General features: G+C 42.3%; 1 protein-coding gene and 1 long non-coding RNA gene across 2 annotated transcripts in view; one reads left to right on the forward strand and one right to left on the reverse strand.

Annotated features, from left to right (window-relative positions):
• Positions 1-15,513, reverse strand: part of cygb2 (cytoglobin 2) — a 22,369-nt gene extending 6,856 nt beyond the window's left edge. Inside the window, exons 1-2 of the mRNA XM_019876587.1 lie at positions 14,418-15,513; positions 4,653-4,884 (exon numbers count right to left, since the gene is read on the reverse strand). Coding sequence (XP_019732146.1) covers positions 4,653-4,884; positions 14,418-14,608 — 423 coding nt within the window. The 5' untranslated portion in view covers positions 14,609-15,513. The remainder of the gene's footprint in view (positions 1-4,652; positions 4,885-14,417) is intronic.
• Positions 13,559-16,720, forward strand: LOC109519821 (uncharacterized). The gene is made up of 2 exons (XR_002169036.1): positions 13,559-13,715; positions 16,529-16,720. It is a non-coding gene; the product is annotated as an uncharacterized LOC109519821 (long non-coding RNA).
• The last annotated feature ends 2,424 nt before the right edge of the window (positions 16,721-19,144 follow it).

The following is a 19,144-nucleotide window of genomic DNA, read 5'->3' on the forward strand; positions in this document are numbered from 1 at the left end:
TATATATATATATATATATCGCATCTAATGTCTCTAATTTCACCAATATGACACTACTGTACTGTATGCCTACTACTACATATATTACATAAATACATGCACACACGGGCTTGTATATGAAGGTACAGTATATGCGTCTGCGCAAATGTATATGTTGATATCGGACGGGAAGAGTTATGGTGGTAAATATGAAGATTCCGTTTTCTATGGTTACATTTGAATATGATTAGATGTCAGACATGCAGAATGTCGATGGAAGAAATCAACATCATGATTCATTGCTGAAGTTTGTTTAATGAATTAAAACACCATAGCCAATCGGATGCCGGTGCCTTCAATGATGCTCTTGTGCGCTCTGTGCAGCTGCATTAAAGAAGATGATGTTGAAAAGACATGAAGAGAAGAAGTGTCTTACATCGTATGAAGAGGGATGCATGGTTGATTTTCTGATTGGTAATTATGCAAGTGGATCGGGAAAATCAAACACGACATGTTGAGCATTTTGCTGAGTATTTTGTCTGATTTCTCTTCATGGCAATCAACAAGTCATGGACACAAGCAGATTCTACTGTTTAACTTCCTTCATGATGTATTCTTAATCAAGTATTTAAAAGGCAGAGTTATTTTAATAGTTGGATTGAATCGTTCATCACCCTTTGGCACAAAGTAAATGAGGTGAGGGAGGGAAGCCCACATTAGTGGATTCTGGAGACGTAGCAGATCTTTGTACTTCAGAATTTTTTTTTTGTTTTTTTTGCATTCTGCCTGTCTGAATGTTTAGGTATTGTTGTGGTCAAGATGCAGTTTTCTATCCTGCCAGTAGCTAAGACAAGTCATCTTTTCTTTACATTTCAGGGTGATAACTCAGCACCCCCAGCAATTTATAGCATTTTTTTTTATTATTCATGTAGTTATTTATTTTTGAGAACATTATTTTTAATTTACAAATATGTTGCCATTTTATTCCGATACAATTCAAGTGTCTGTGTTTGTGCTGCAGCTGTACCCCGTGTATGGTTTTGTGAGGGCGGGGTGGTGGTGTTGGACTTTTTCAGTTACTTGCGCGTTAGTGGCAGCACTAATCGCCGAGCGCCTGCGCACCGCTTCACTGCGACTCTCCGTAAACTAGAGCGTTGCTCAAATTTGTCGATCGGCTGTGAATTGGCGCGAGGCACAAGGTGCTCCGACTGGGAGTGGGGACAGGGTGCACCAGTGCTGGCTACTTTCGGATATTAATAAGTGCACTCTGCCTCTTCGAACACACCCACTCTCAGAGTCGTCTCAGAGGCGTCAGAGTGAAAGACATGTTGTAGAGAAGTGTAACAGATGAGCTCATTCATACCTTAAAATACATTGGTTCCACCTTGTGTTTGATCGCGTGAGCCTTCCCCACCAGGGCCAGCACTGACGACACCTTCTCCGGGTCATTGAGGTTCTCCACCACAGTATTGATGGCATTCATCACCCTGCGCGCATGGTGTCGAAGCTGGCAACTTCGCTCCATCTCCTCAGGGTCCTCCATGTCCTGGAACTGGCTGAAATACTGTTTGGCAGATGGGAAGTTCACAAAGAACCTGGGGAAAAAAATGTCAACACAAAAACAAGCGTCATTTGTTTTATTCAGGTGAAAATGAAGATGATCTGTTCATCTCTTTGGTTACTATTTATCCTATTTAGGAACACCACTTCACTCCCAATGGATCCATCCAAGGCACACAATGGGAAGAGGCCAAACCTGATCGGAAAAGACCATCGCAAAAAAAGAAAGAAACGTGGCCACTCATACCCACATATTGCGCAATACCTGCTGTGACATAAACTGCAACCCTGTATTGGGTTTTCAGGCTCCAGTATATTGTACTGTATCTTTTACATGAAAGCGTGATTGTCAAGGAGGAAGGTTGCCACAAAGAGAGGAAGGCTACTACGACCCCATTTACTGACTGTACCCAGTGCACCAAGTGCATTGCTTGCATGCATTTTGGCAACAGAGAGTTTCACTATTGTATCCACGGGTACATATAAAAATATAAATTAACAGTTAAGTATTGTTGTAAAACACAAAACAGTACAGTATCTGTATACAGTTTATGCTGCATTTTTATGATTTGGTCGCTCGGCAGTAGCTGGCTGGATTTTGCTCGATTAAAACCAGGAAAAAATTTTGGGGTGTGTGTGGCAGTTCAAATGCATTTTTGATTCCGTTACATTGTGACGCAGTGTATCATTTTTTTTAAATGTTTCATTAAGATTTAATTAATTGTACTTAAAATTACCTAAAATGAAACTAACAAATAGAGCTGATTTTATATGTGTCCCAACTTTCTATTCAATGATTTGTTCTGTTTTGATGTATCAGTGGTTTGAATTTTCGTGTTACTTATTGACATCATGGAACTGTTTCTGATCTCAGGTTTTGGACAGGTGTGAGACTGCTTTGGCCACCGTGTGCATGTCTGATGTTGCTCACTGTGGTCCAAGGGATGTTCAGGGGGAATTTGTGTGAATGCTCACACGCATGGAAAATTAGAGGGAACATTGCTGCCTACTTTAATAGAGACTATGGGACGCAATTTTGCAACGTGTTAAGTGCACAAACATGACTATCGTAGCTCACGTGTACCTTTTTAAAATGCTTCTCCCAGCACACTAATTTCCAATTCTTTGCCAGTACCATCAGTGAATTGCAGATGAAATCAACTTTGAATGAGAATAATAATTAAAAAACGATATATTGCAAAACCTCTGATCACAAGCTGCAATTGAAGACTGCTGACCGCTAACGACTTCCAGTGACGCGGGTCAGGTGCTTTTTTTTTTATTTTACTTTTTAAATACTTTTTGGGTGAAAGTGAAACTGATAGGATGCTTAGGGTGCAGTGTACACTAACACAAACATATAGAATATTAATAACACTCACACGGAAGCAAATCTCCCCCCCCCCACCCCTTTTCCCCCTATACCCCTCACAATCGACTTTGGACCAGTCCGCGGGATACCAGTCGATCACGATGCACTGGTTGGACACCCCTGCTATATACAGTGCACTGTAGCTGGCTCGCAACCTGTTTTAGGGTGTACCCCACCTCTTGCTTAAAGTCAGCTGGGATAGGCCCCAAGACCCAAATAAAAAGTAACAAATCTCAAAAATGAATGGATATAGAATCAATGGAATGTTGTGAATTTTTTTTATCAGTTAATGAGGGCACCCTGGAACCCAGCCGCTGGGGGGCAGTGCCCTCCCCTGGGGGTGCACTGTTCCCCAGTGCCGGTCCCAAGCCCGGAGAAATGGGGAGGGTTGCGTCAGGAATGGCATCCGGCGTAAAACTTTTGCCAAGACGACCATGCGAGTTGGTAGGACGGTTTACAGGGGCGGATGGAAATTACTGACTCGCTGTGGCGACCCCTGAATAGGGACGTGCCGAAAGGAGAAGAAGAAGAAGCGTCTGCGCAAATGTATATGTTGATATCGGACGGGAAGAGTTATGGTGGTAAATATGAAGATTCCGTTTTCTATGGTTACATTTGAATATGATTAGATGTCAGACATGCAGAATGTCGATGGAAGAAATCAACATCATGATTCATTGCTGAAGTTTGTTTAATGAATTAAAACACCATAGCCAATCGGATGCCGGTGCCTTCAATGATGCTCTTGTGCGCTCTGTGCAGCTGCATTAAAGAAGATGATGTTGAAAAGACATGAAGAGAAGAAGTGTCTTACATCGTATGAAGAGGGATGCATGGTTGATTTTCTGATTGGTAATTATGCAAGTGGATCGGGAAAATCAAACACGACATGTTGAGCATTTTGCTGAGTATTTTGTCTGATTTCTCTTCATGGCAATCAACAAGTCATGGACACAAGCAGATTCTACTGTTTAACTTCCTTCATGATGTATTCTTAATCAAGTATTTAAAAGGCAGAGTTATTTTAATAGTTGGATTGAATCGTTCATCACCCTTTGGCACAAAGTAAATGAGGTGAGGGAGGGAAGCCCACATTAGTGGATTCTGGAGACGTAGCAGATCTTTGTACTTCAGAATTTTTTTTTTGTTTTTTTTGCATTCTGCCTGTCTGAATGTTTAGGTATTGTTGTGGTCAAGATGCAGTTTTCTATCCTGCCAGTAGCTAAGACAAGTCATCTTTTCTTTACATTTCAGGGTGATAACTCAGCACCCCCAGCAATTTATAGCATTTTTTTTTATTATTCATGTAGTTATTTATTTTTGAGAACATTATTTTTAATTTACAAATATGTTGCCATTTTATTCCGATACAATTCAAGTGTCTGTGTTTGTGCTGCAGCTGTACCCCGTGTATGGTTTTGTGAGGGCGGGGTGGTGGTGTTGGACTTTTTCAGTTACTTGCGCGTTAGTGGCAGCACTAATCGCCGAGCGCCTGCGCACCGCTTCACTGCGACTCTCCGTAAACTAGAGCGTTGCTCAAATTTGTCGATCGGCTGTGAATTGGCGCGAGGCACAAGGTGCTCCGACTGGGAGTGGGGACAGGGTGCACCAGTGCTGGCTACTTTCGGATATTAATAAGTGCACTCTGCCTCTTCGAACACACCCACTCTCAGAGTCGTCTCAGAGGCGTCAGAGTGAAAGACATGTTGTAGAGAAGTGTAACAGATGAGCTCATTCATACCTTAAAATACATTGGTTCCACCTTGTGTTTGATCGCGTGAGCCTTCCCCACCAGGGCCAGCACTGACGACACCTTCTCCGGGTCATTGAGGTTCTCCACCACAGTATTGATGGCATTCATCACCCTGCGCGCATGGTGTCGAAGCTGGCAACTTCGCTCCATCTCCTCAGGGTCCTCCATGTCCTGGAACTGGCTGAAATACTGTTTGGCAGATGGGAAGTTCACAAAGAACCTGGGGAAAAAAATGTCAACACAAAAACAAGCGTCATTTGTTTTATTCAGGTGAAAATGAAGATGATCTGTTCATCTCTTTGGTTACTATTTATCCTATTTAGGAACACCACTTCACTCCCAATGGATCCATCCAAGGCACACCATGTGAAGAGGCCAAACCTGATCGGAAAAGACCATCGCAAAAAAAGAAAGAAACGTGGCCACTCATACCCACATATTGCGCAATACCTGCTGTGACATAAACTGCAACCCTGTATTGGGTTTTCAGGCTCCAGTATATTGTACTGTATCTTTTACATGAAAGCGTGATTGTCAAGGAGGAAGGTTGCCACAAAGAGAGGAAGGCTACTACGACCCCATTTACTGACTGTACCCAGTGCACCAAGTGCATTGCTTGCATGCATTTTGGCAACAGAGAGTTTCACTATTGTATCCACGGGTACATATAAAAATATAAATTAACAGTTAAGTATTGTTGTAAAACACAAAACAGTACAGTATCTGTATACAGTTTATGCTGCATTTTTATGATTTGGTCGCTCGGCAGTAGCTGGCTGGATTTTGCTCGATTAAAACCAGGAAAAAATTTTGGGGTGTGTGTGGCAGTTCAAATGCATTTTTGATTCCGTTACATTGTGACGCAGTGTATCATTTTTTTTAAATGTTTCATTAAGATTTAATTAATTGTACTTAAAATTACCTAAAATGAAACTAACAAATAGAGCTGATTTTATATGTGTCCCAACTTTCTATTCAATGATTTGTTCTGTTTTGATGTATCAGTGGTTTGAATTTTCGTGTTACTTATTGACATCATGGAACTGTTTCTGATCTCAGGTTTTGGACAGGTGTGAGACTGCTTTGGCCACCGTGTGCATGTCTGATGTTGCTCACTGTGGTCCAAGGGATGTTCAGGGGGAATTTGTGTGAATGCTCACACGCATGGAAAATTAGAGGGAACATTGCTGCCTACTTTAATAGAGACTATGGGACGCAATTTTGCAACGTGTTAAGTGCACAAACATGACTATCGTAGCTCACGTGTACCTTTTTAAAATGCTTCTCCCAGCACACTAATTTCCAATTCTTTGCCAGTACCATCAGTGAATTGCAGATGAAATCAACTTTGAATGAGAATAATAATTAAAAAACGATATATTGCAAAACCTCTGATCACAAGCTGCAATTGAAGACTGCTGACCGCTAACGACTTCCAGTGACGCGGGTCAGGTGCTTTTTTTTTTATTTTACTTTTTAAATACTTTTTGGGTGAAAGTGAAACTGATAGGATGCTTAGGGTGCAGTGTACACTAACACAAACATATAGAATATTAATAACACTCACACGGAAGCAAATCTCCCCCCCCCCACCCCTTTTCCCCCTATACCCCTCACAATCGACTTTGGACCAGTCCGCGGGATACCAGTCGATCACGATGCACTGGTTGGACACCCCTGCTATATACAGTGCACTGTAGCTGGCTCGCAACCTGTTTTAGGGTGTACCCCACCTCTTGCTTAAAGTCAGCTGGGATAGGCCCCAAGACCCAAATAAAAAGTAACAAATCTCAAAAATGAATGGATATAGAATCAATGGAATGTTGTGAATTTTTTTTATCAGTTAATGAGGGCACCCTGGAACCCAGCCGCTGGGGGGCAGTGCCCTCCCCTGGGGGTGCACTGTTCCCCAGTGCCGGTCCCAAGCCCGGAGAAATGGGGAGGGTTGCGTCAGGAATGGCATCCGGCGTAAAACTTTTGCCAAGACGACCATGCGAGTTGGTAGGACGGTTTACAGGGGCGGATGGAAATTACTGACTCGCTGTGGCGACCCCTGAATAGGGATGTGCCGAAAGGGGAAGAAGGAGAAGAATGAGGGCACCCTGGGAGTCATCAATGATATGTTGGCCTGCATTCATTTCTCATCCTTAACTTTCCATACTTGTTACAGTTGATTCACTGCGATTTATTGTACCTTTTCCTCAAAATTGGCTATGGGCCTGCCTTGGGTTACAATAGCACTTATTTGTGTGTGTGTGTGTGTGTGTGTGTGTGTGTGTGTGTGTGCGTGCGTGCGTGTGTGTGTGTGTGCGTGCGTGCGTGCGTGCGTGCGTGCGTGCGTGCGTGTGTGTGTGTGTGTGTGTGTGTGTATGTTCGTGGGTGTGTGTGTGTTTTCAAATGCAATCCAAGTGTGGATTGACATATACAGTATTGGAATCCTGAGAAGTGTTTTCCACAATATGTTTACATTGCTACCAACTACCTAAAATAATGGCCTAAGTCATCTTTCCAGTTTTTTCAGATCACACAAAAAAACTGAACCAAATACTGATGACGTTAATCACTCATATTATTTCAGGAGTAAAATTGAATGATCTGCTTCGCACTAAGGGTGTAGCCACTTTTAGGAGAGGGAGCCAGCATTCCAAGGAGATTTTTAAGGCAAAATATATGCATATATTTTTTTGTGAAAATATGGCTTAGGCCACTATTTGAAGACGGTGACGATATGGTTGTGTAAGATAAACATTGCTTTACAGTTTAATCAGGCTGCTAATAACTAATTGACCCACTTGGATAAAGCTTCAGTATACAAGCCAACCTAATTAAAATGAAAATGTCAATCGAGCAAAAGTCAAATTGTACTGTACTTCATGGAAGGGTTACAACCCAAATAATATGGCATTTAAATGCATAGTATGGCATAATCCTTAAGTGGATTGTGGAAACTGTGGAATTTGTAGCGCGTCATTGGTGTGATTGCTTTGCGTATTGCAGAGTTTATGAGTCTTTATAAGTTTAGATGTATCCCACAAATTGAATCTTATGGCGAAATGCTAATGATTCAGGCATTTAATGTTCATCAGCAAAGTTGCAAAATAGCCACATCATGATTTAAAATGTTTACAGGAGCCTTGAAATCACTAGTTTTCCCACTATTAACTTTATACTTTGACCTCATTTAAATCTTGTCATTGCTCACGCTGGCCAAAATTGTGGATACAATTACTTCCCAGTTAGAGTTTGGCCCTGGGCAGCCCTGATAAACTGCATCTACAGCCACCAGATTCTGTCATGCCAGGCCAAGACAGGCTTTCGCTTGCCTATAGCATTTCTAGCTCGGCTCTACCAGCTGTCACGGTACAAACACTTTTTTTTCCTGGGTGACAGGAAATACATATATGTAGTCTTGTAGTTTTTGCACTGCTTGACACAGACATGAAGTTTTAGCGCTACTTATTAGAGTACACTAGAGACAAATGTACAGCTTTGAAATGATTGGAATGGTAAAAAAAAAAAGTGTAATAGCAATAAAATACGTGAGAACACCTACTTTAGCAGTTTGTAATGCCTCACCGAATGTCCTCTTTCCTCTGCAAATGTTCTCTTTTTCCAACGGTAAAAAGATGTCTTTGGCAGGTTACGTTTTTGATTGGGCAGGGTTTTACATGTATTTGGCATGTATTACTTGGGGCATATTGGCTTGCATTTCTCTACATGTCCTTCCTCTGAGTCTGACTGATTCAATACAACATGATACAAACTCAAGAAAGCCCGAAAATAATCTCTCTAGTACTAAATCACAGGTGTCAAACTCAAGGCCCGGGGGCCAAAACTGGCCAGCCACATCATTTTATGTGGCCCGCTAAAGCAAATCAAGCATGTCAATTTCCATGATGGCAACCAAACCCCTTATTACAGACAACAATAGGTCAATAAACCTTAATTATTGACTTTTTAAAATTTGGTTTCAGTCATAACGGCCCTACAAGGGAAACGGTAACTAAAATGTGGCCCATGACAAAAATGAGTTTGACACCCCTGTACTAAATGCTGAATTTGCGTGATCAAAGAGTTACAACAGTTGATCTTCAACTAAAAATTTATTCTATAAAAAACAATCCTTATTCAATTGAATGAAAACATAAAAAGGTTCAAAGTTAAGTCAACCTTTTAAATCCACGATCCATTTGTAATTGGATGGATGTTATAAGCCACCAATGTATGCTACGCTCTCCCCGGATAGGTCAATAAATGATATTTCATTGAATGGATGCGTTTAAAACGCATTCAAACACTTGGCCGGTCACAGCCACTTCATATTTTATTCAGAATGTTTCATTTCTGTTATACCTTGAGTTACCGAAGCAAACTGGGGAACATTTTGTCCCCGTGTGAGAGCTCCTTCTTGCACCTGTCTCTGCATTCAAATGAATCCATTAATGTCAAATGGGCACCATTAGCCTGAGTTGTTAATCATACTTGAATCAAATGGGGAGGGTTTTTCTAATTATTTAGAGCAGGGTGAACAATGTTGGATCTTACTGTTGAATCTCCACGGATGTGTTTGTCTGCGTCATAACTATTTAAATATTGAAGATTGTTAGACTCCTTCCTAACTAGAATGGACCCGGTGAAATGGCGATTTAATAATCATAAAGGAAAAGAGGTACTTGAAGCATCAGCATTGATACTTTATTTCAGAGTGCATCAGTTATACATGAACTAGAGCACAGCAATAAGACCACATTTACCGAAATAAATGAGTCTGGAGTACAAAGCAATTCATCGCAAACTGAGACTGAGAATGGGGTGGCTCTGAAAGTATTGATTTGTATTGTTTTCCCACAAAACACATTTCACAGATGATGAAAGACGAATAAATGATGTCCTGGAAGTTTCCATGTCACAATAAAGAGCTGAAAATCCTTTTACTATTCACACTGAGGACACATTGACAAAGAGACTGGCTAAGTAACCACCTCATAACAATTTTAAACATCAATATCGCAGTAAGATTGTCTATTCATCAAAAATAAATAGCCCCCAGATGATGATTGATCTCTTGAACTTCATGTAGTATGACGATGAGGATCATATTTCAGTTGTAAATTCGACAGTACTGTCGAGCAAAATGCCATTTCAACAACACAACTTGAGTCTGCTGTTTGCTCTACTATTGCCTGAGGAGATCTTATTCAGTGGTGCAATTGCATTTGTATGCATTGTTGAGATTAACCGAAGCTGCTGCCACTGTCTCTCTGCTCCACGCATCTAAGCAGATGGAGCGGCATGAAAGTGAAAGAGAAATCTTTGAGCCCACGATGGCTGCTGTGCACTGATGTCTCAGCTTCTTGACAAGAACATGTCAACTGTGCAAGGCTGTGACCCCCGGGTCAGCCTCAGGTTGTGAGGAAACTGAGGAACTGTCAGTCAACTGTGGATAATTCCACTCTTTGTCCATCACACGGTGAACAAGAGTGGAGTAGTGCTAAACACAGAGGCAGGCGGTGAGTTTCGGACCTGGGCCCTCAGTGGATATTTATCGACCTAATCTGCCTCTTAATAATGTTATCACATCACCAAAAAAAAAAAAAATAATACTGTAATAATAATTTAAAAAGGGATTTAACTATGGCTACGTTCACACTGCAGACCGTGTTACTAAACAACTTTGAAGATCCATGGATGATTGTCAGTAGCCCTCCCAAGCACTCTTCCCTGCACGCATCGCATATGGATCTGATTTATATCCACATCCGAAAGACGCCAACGTGTGACATTAAAGAAGAGCATTTCACATCGTTGAGGATAAATACCATTATTACCATCTTATAATGCCCAAAATTTCCAGATTAAAACAAACCATTCAACAAAGCATCGTTGGTTGACCTGGTCTCATAAAGTCCATTTTTTTTCTTAAAAGGTGCATCTTGAAAGTGAATTTTTAATCATGTTCTGACATCTCCATCGTAAATCAATGCACAACCTAATTGGCTCGCGATTTCAATGATGTGTGTGTGTGTGTGTGTGTGTGTGTGTGTGTGTGTGTGTGTGTGTGTGTGTGTGTGTGTGTGTGTGTGTGTGTGTGTGTGTGTGGTCGACACCTACACTCCAGTTTCTGAAGGCGTTGGACAAAATAATATGTACATGGCAACACATCAAAGCTGAAATGGAAATAGAACACTTTGAAGGCCCGGACAGTTTCAGGAACATTTTTGGGGATGCTCAAGCGCCTCTTATGGCCTTTTCAAACTACACAACTGTTTTTCTCGTTCAGGAAGGTTCCACTGTCAGGCGACCAGATAAATGCCATTGGACACGGCGAGATGTCTCACGACAAGTCATCAATCACTGACCAGACCCCACCCAATCGTCACATTCTTTGAAGCGGAATATTTTAACAACAAAACTATAGCACCCGCTCATTCCTTCCCACCAACATGGAACGTAACACACTGCACAGAGCAGTATACCGCCTAATACTGATACCGAGTCATGGTGGAACTACTGCCCCCTGTTGTCGACTGAAACCGATGTCAAAGTGCCCTGTGACTCGCATTGCAAGCGTCACTTGACCAAACCCAGAAAACAGAAGAGCCATGACGTTAGCACATATATTATCTAAATACAGGAAATCCCTCGCCACTTCAACATCATAGCGCTACCCATCACGTTTTTCTCCAATATAAAAACCTCAGCGACACCGTCAGCGCCTCCAGCAGAAGAGTCTCCAAGTGAACCAAAAGCCTACGAGTCAAGTGAGAGCCACCTTCTAGGCCACCAACACAAGCCTCTTTGCCTCTCTCAGAAGGCAATGTTGATGAATGTTAATTACTGTATAAAGGTTTTGTAATGACATAGATAAAGATTTCAGTAAATATGTTTTAATCTTTGTCTCGATCCACTTATCCTCACAAGGGTCACGAGCATTTACCCAAGGTGTCTTCAGACAGTACCCGGAGAAAACCCACGCAGGCACGAGGGAGAACATGCAAATTCCACGCAGGAAGGTACAATTGCTATAAGCCGGGATGTAATTGACTTGCTTTTTAAGGTTGACTTAATATAAACTGTTGTTGTTAAAGTAATAGTGTAGAAATAGATACAGCCTTCATGCAACAATTCCTATATACAGTATGTAATCTGCTTTATAGCTTTGAGTTAATTGATTTTAACCTTCCTCACAACCAATTAAGATTTTGAACAGAAGAGGAATAACCGTCTTTTAATTAGAGTTTCTTCAAAGAGGACAAAATGTTTTGAAAAGACCGAAAAGACTGAAAGAGAAAATGAGATAGGGAAGGGAGAAGTGCCAAAACATATTTCTGTCACCCCCAGATAAGACGACACACTTACACGCAGTCACGCACGCACACGCATGCGCACGCACACACACACACACACACACACACACACACACACACACACACACACACACACACACACACACACAGAAACACTTATACACAAGATATACTCCCTGCCGTATTGTCCCTCCCCCTCAGGGATTCTTTCACCCAAACTGGAAATCAGTTTGTCTTCCTCCGATCACTCTCCATGGTTGCGGTTTGTTATCCATTTTAACAATCCTTTTAACAAGAATTTTGTTAGAGTGACATTGACCGTTTGGATTCGCAAAAACAAAACTCCAACATTTCTTCGTAACCTTGTCTTTCAGTCTATCCGTCGCTATTATAAAGAAGACAGGGCTTAGAGCTGATCCCAGATACAGTCCCACCTCCGCCTTAAATTCCTCTGTCACACCTTCAGCACACCTCATCACTGTTCTGCTACCCTCTGGCATCATGTCCTGTACTATTCAAACAAGCTTCTCTGCCACTCGGGACTCCGTTCCATAATTCATATATGTGTGTGACACACACACACACACACACACACACATATACATACGTATATACATACGTGTGTGTGTGTGTGGGTGTGTGTGTGTGTGTGCGTGTGTGTGTGTGTCACACACATACATACATACATACACACACACATACACACACACACACACTCGGTGGGGAGAACAAGTATTTGATACACTGCTGATTTTTGAAGGGCGGCACGGTCGTTGACTGGTGAGCACATCCACCTCACAGTGCAGAAGTGCAGGGTTCGATACTGGCTCCGGCCTTCCTGTGTGGAGTTTGCATGTTCTCCCCAGGCCTGCGTGGGTTTTCTCTGGGTACTCCGGTTTCCTCCCACATTCCAAAAACATGCATGGCAGGCTAATAGAACACTCTAAATTGTCCCTAGGTGTGAGTGTGAGCGCGGATGTTTGTTCGTCTCTGTGTACCCTGCAATTGGCTGGCAACCGGTTCAGGGTGTCCCCCGCCTACCGCTCGAAGACAGCTGGGATAGGCTCCAGCACCCCCCACGACCCTTGTGAGGATAAAGCGGATCGGAAAATGGATGGATAGAGAGATGATTTTTGAAGTTTTCCCACTTACAAAGCAGGTAAAGGTTTGTAATTTGTATCAAAAGGTACTCTTCAACTATGAGGGACAGAATCTAAAACAAAACTCCAGAAAATGACATTTGATGATTTTAAAATGATTAATTTGCATTTTAGTGCATGACAGCATGAAGTATTTGATACATTAGACAAACAGAGAAGAAGAAAAAAAACTTTAAAATTGAACCTTAATCAAAGGCATGGGGACAGACCAACGTTTTTAACCTGGTATTTATAAGCATTTAGACTACATGCTGACTTCATTTCTTTTGAAAACAAATACCTCCGGTTTTGGTTCATATAGTTGTTAATTTACTCAAAGAAGTGAAATGATAGGTTAATTGAACTGTCAGTCGGGGTCATTGATAAATATAGCTATGTGCCATCTGCATAACTGTGATAGCACGGACCATAAACTAAAATCAAACATAATTTAATGTAATCATAAATTCTTTTTTCTTTTTTTAATCTCTTCACCTGCAGGAGAAGGCAGAGTAGTGGGCGGCAATTATCTCACGAGGACATCCTGACCACGCGTCCCTGTGAGTTTTATGCAGTCATGCTTTGCTGGTTCCTCAAAAGCAGAGGTGAGAGTAATGAGGTGGATCAAACCATTTTTTCAGCAAAAGGCGGTGTCATGTATTTTTATTGTTACGACCAAGTACTTTATGGGGTTTTTTTTGTTTGTTTGTTTTTTACACATTTCTAGCATGTTAAAAAGAACGCATTAAATCAAGATCTCTAAAATGTTGGGGGTGCTTGGATTCCCTTTAATGCTTAAGCCCCAACCAAACATGAGCTTGACACGCCTCTGAATCTTTACCGACCAGAGCCTCTTTTACATGTGTCATCATTCGTGGAGGTTGAAAAAAAGTAACGAGCCTTTTTTGACAAAGGAGTCAAAAGTACACATAGCCTATCCGTGTTAAAATTTTAATAAGTACAACGACTGAGTATTTGTACTTCGTTCCTTCCAACCTTAACATTTACTCATCCGTTAGGCAGAGGTTAGTGGTAGACTACAAGGCACTGCAATTATGTACAGAAACGCTGCTGACATAGGAACGGAAATCGGTTGCAAATTAAGGACCTCTTGTAATTACTAAAGCATGCCAAATAAAATTTACTCTACTGGCCTGAAGAATCTTACTCTAAACATTTGTGACCAACCTCACACATGCACTTTTTGAATTTGAGCATCCTAAAGTTAACAAAATGCTCCCATAAGGTAAAAGGATAAGTTGCCTTGAGCACATGTTTGGAGGCTTTCACCTGTTGACAGAACTCACCTTATGAGCACCGACACCCCCACATCGTCACAATTCTTGTACACGTGCCCCCAAGTGTCCTGGATGATCTCCCTCTCGGCATCGGACAGCGGCTCGGTGCGCTCCGGGCGGTCGTCGCACTCCACCTCCCGCCTCCTCACTCCAAGCAGTTGCTCTGGCGAGGGTGGCGGGGGAGACTCCCTGCGAGACATCCTCCTGCGGCGCAGCAGCCTGGAGTTTCCAAGCAAGGCCCGGGGGAGGTAGGGAGCAAGGGAAGGGGGGAGGGTGACGGAGATCTGAGACCCCACGGCGGGAGCTGGGAGAAGGACCAGGAGAAGAAGAAGAGTGAAAAAGGGGTACAAGGAGGGAACGGGGAAAGGGAAGAAATACAGCAATGATGGCCAAAAATGGGAAAAAAAAAGATAGGATGAAAAACAATTCCCCCAGCTGTCCTTTGTTATTCCTCCCTCTCCTTTAAAAAAAAAACTTATTTCTCTCGCTCTCTTCACTTCCTCACTTTTTGCCCCCTCTCAGTGTGGGAGATCCTTCTCAGTGGTGCTGATGCTGTTCTCTGTCATGCTTGTCCTCTTTCTGTCTCATCCTCTCACACAGGCTGTATGTGTGAGGGAACCTGATGGAATGAGTGAAGGGTGGGGGGAATAAAAGAGAGAGGGGCACAGTGAGGGAGAGAGAGCGAACCAGCGAGAGAGAAAGGCAGATGCAGGGACCTTAAACATCTCTCTATCTCCCTGACAAGGCAGTCATCGAAAAGCCTGTAATTTGTAACCCCGAAAAATTCCTGAAGTACAGTACACCACACAGCACTTTGACGGTAGAAGCATTCAAACTTTTTCATGATTCTAATTAGTGGTGATCTGATTGATTGGCCACCAATCTTAATCGGATGATTTGTGTGGGAAAGGATGTGATCTTTCATTGCTGATCACAAAAACCAATCACCCGCAGCTTGTGTGCAATATTTTGTCCCGTTGTACTTTACCTAATTTTGTTTCAGATATTTTAGAAAAACATCAGAGTGACACTGCAGATTTCCTCACACCCTGTCCTCAGCAAAAATGGTGATAGCCAGAATTTTTTTTTTCTGTGGGGTGGCCAGGCTAACACAAAAGTTCAGTTAAAAGTTCACTTATTTATTTATGGGGGCCACCAGGGGGGTGGTCACAGAGTGACAAGATGTGGTCTTGGCCACCGCTGGGCACCCTGTAGCTCAGCTCCTGTTCAGCACCGAGTGTGGGACTCAGAAGGTCGGAAGCACAGCAGTCCCCCCGGGGGGGTCCCCACCTCACCGATCGTCGAAGACAGCTCCAATCGTATGTGAGGGAGAAAAAAGAATGGAGGGCCACTCTGAGTGTGAGCGCAGGCTGCCAGTTGCCCATCCCTACTTTAGAGCGTTTAGAGACTGCAAAATTGCATTGCTGAAAAGATGACATACTGCAAGAATTTGAATTTTCTGGTCATGTAAAATATGTTTAACATGAGTGGAAAAGTTTCCCCCGTGTCTCTTGTTTTGCCTCTGCTGCTGGCACCAATTCGCATGCTGTTCTGCACCTGCCTTTCAGATGGACTAGTTAAAGGCACAAAATCAGTAACCGCAACTCAGTGCAGGTTTGATACACCACATTTTTCATGCTTCAATTTTTCTATTTGCTTGTATTGCTCCGACAACATGCAAAATGAACTGCGCTGACATTTAGCGTGGCAAGCAGATGCATTCCTGGTTTGTTAGTAGATCAGCTTCCACATCAAGTTAACACCTGTTTTTGCACACACAAACCTATATTTAATTAAATTATCTCAATTTTTCCGGGCGCTCTTTAAAGGAGTTTTTTTTTCCAGATCTGAGGTTATGGTGGGCCCTGCCATAGCCCTGTAGCCAGGAGCAATGGGAAACTGTGGGTTAAGGTTTGATTTAGGATTAAGGGATGACTAGAGGGGATGAGAAAAGCCCGTGGGATGAAACCTCGGTAATAACGTCTACAGTGAAAGCGCAAGAGACTTGAAACCGCGTCATATCACCACCAAGGGTTGTGTGTGTGTTTGTATTCCGAATATTGTCACAGTGTTATGACATCTGTGCTCCTTTGTGTGCCTTCCCCATGTCTCATTGGCAGTGTTACCTGCGCACGCCAGCTTTTCCCCAGCACCTCGTCTCTCCTCCATTCCGCTCTCTCCTGTGATTTGTTGTCCTGTGAGTATGTGTGTATTTAGTTTGCTGATTGACCTTTTTTGCTTTCATACCTGAGGGGTGGCCAGTCCTTCCAGAGACCCAACAATTTATAAACAAGCAATTAAAAAGTCAATTTCCATAATGTGTCTGACTCCTTTATTATATGATAATGAATGAAGTTGAGTGAGGAAGTGGCATCCAAAAAGTCAACTCATGGACCTGTGATTTCAATTTGATGGAGTGGCCATTTCTATTTCATTGATTTGTAGATCATACTCCGTACAGGATTCTGTCTCAGTATTCCAGATGAGAAGCGATTAAGGGCATGCAAGGCAATCTTGGTGAGAGATTCAGTGAGTGATGGGCAGGTTTTTTTTTTTTTTAGATAGGAGAATGCTAAATGCTAAAAACGTTCTCATAATGCCATTGAGTAGTGATATGCGCACACGCAAGTTAAAAAAAATTATATATATATATATATATATATATATATACATTTTTTCTTGCATTTGGCCTACAATGTACATCAGACCAAGTAAGTCAACATTTTTTATGATTTATTATGATGTCTGCAGTGCATGATTTCCGTTTGGCATTTTTTCCCATAATTCCACAGGGTATGCGCATGCGCAACTCCATACCCTGTGACACTATAGGAACAGAAAATGCTTTCTTTAGCATTTAGCCTCCAAGTAGGTTCAAACGTATTTCTAGGACCTGGGCTTTCGGTCTTGGCAGAAAATGACGTTGTCGCTAATGGGTGATTGAAAGCGTTTCTGCGTTACCCACTGTGACATTGATTGGAAGTGAAATGGAATCTGATGGCTACTCAGGGCTAGACGAAGAAGATGACATGAACTGTGATAATTGAATGGTAGTGATTCATGGGACACAACAGGGAAGGGAGAAAAGTGGGAGAGAAGATTTGGGAAGGAATCACGGCCAAGAAAGTCATTGTGTTTTCGGGGGTAACTGGTTCGAATGAAGGTAATGATTACATTGTGTGGAAGAAGGCTTTGAAAGAAAACCGTAAAGACATGGTTGGGTTTCAAAAGATTGAGGAACCGATTGAGTTAAGTCCAGCAACATTGTCAGGGGAACTGAAAAAGAAGATTGGGGACGTGCAAGTGGTGAAAATTTTGAGGGATGGACAGCTGCTTTTAATATGTCGAACGGAGAAACAGGAAAAATAGACTTTGACAAATTGAAAGTCTGCCAGTACAAAGTCACTGATGTAGTGGCCCTGGGTGAGGGGATAGTTTCTCGTAGAGTGATAAAGAGAATACTGTACCTTAAGGTGAAGATTTAGAGTGTCTTGCACGATGTATTACCCGAGGTAACGTCTGCAGGGTTAGCAGATTGCAAAGCAATTGGAATTAAAGGGTGGATGGTGTCTCGGAACTCTTTTAGTTTCGGAACACTGTTCTGCTAGCTAGAGTAACAGTGGGGTATATGTGTTTCCCCGTGAGGCTGTATCGCCCACCACCACTAAGATGTCCCAAATGTTCGCGTTATGGGCATGTTGCAGCGCTGTTAAGAGGAAAACAGAGATGTTCCAAATATGGAAGCGATCGCAGAATTAAGGAGTGCAGAGATGTGGGGGAAGGGGGGCAGTTTTGCAACCGTGCAGGATAACACAGAGTAACATAATTATCAAGGGGGTGAAGTCAGGAAAAAAAGATCAAAATGGTGGATAACATTAGCTATTCCGAAGCAGTAAAGAAAGTTCAACAAAATCAAAGGATTGAAGTTAGTTTGATCAGTCACAGTCAACGATTGGAATGAATTCCATCAGGGCATACAGATGAGGTTACTGCTGAGAGACTATGACTGCATTCATAGCGTTTGTAATAAATTGCTCTGACTAAGTGAAACCCAAAACAAGAGAAACTTAAGATGATTGTGGATGGAGCTGAGAAATTTTGGGGTGTCACGGGTGTAACATGGGAACAAGTAGAGGACTGGAAGCTAAAGGGAAGCCAGCAGGGTTTGGGGTGAAGATGCGATTATCCTACAATGCAAGATCTTGTTGCAGTATTTGTGGGATATAGGTAGTTAGTAGTGCTTGGCAAGCAAGGAGCAAGGCAAAAAACATCTGAGGAATGCAAGTAACATGGCAGGGCCAGAATCAGAAAACACTTAGCAATAACACAAAAATGTCCGGATTCACAAACTCATGATAGAGATTGTTGATATGGCGATGAGGTGGAGTTCAGGATCAGCTAAAGTAGTCCACAGATGAATATTGCTTGCATCTGGTGTCTCAGCACCGCTCGTCTCTCCAATCTTGCACTATGACACGCGTACACAGACTAATGCACACATGCGCGCACGTCACTGATGACACGGCAGACGTAACAGGCAAAACTACGCCAATAATTCAGAGAGCTGTCAACACACAGCATATTACAAAATTCCATGCTTTCAAATGCTGTTTTTCTTTATGACACTCATCAGGACAAAATGAAAAAAGTTGGCGCATGTGTCATTCAAGCTAAAACAGAGAGAGCGTGGAGATGAATATTATAGCTAATGCCATCTCGTATATATTGTACGTATT

Source organism: Hippocampus comes, unplaced genomic scaffold (genome assembly GCF_001891065.2).
Source record: "Hippocampus comes isolate QL1 unplaced genomic scaffold, H_comes_QL1_v1.1 scaffold51, whole genome shotgun sequence".
In the NCBI taxonomy this organism is placed as follows: domain Eukaryota; kingdom Metazoa; phylum Chordata; class Actinopteri; order Syngnathiformes; family Syngnathidae; genus Hippocampus; species Hippocampus comes.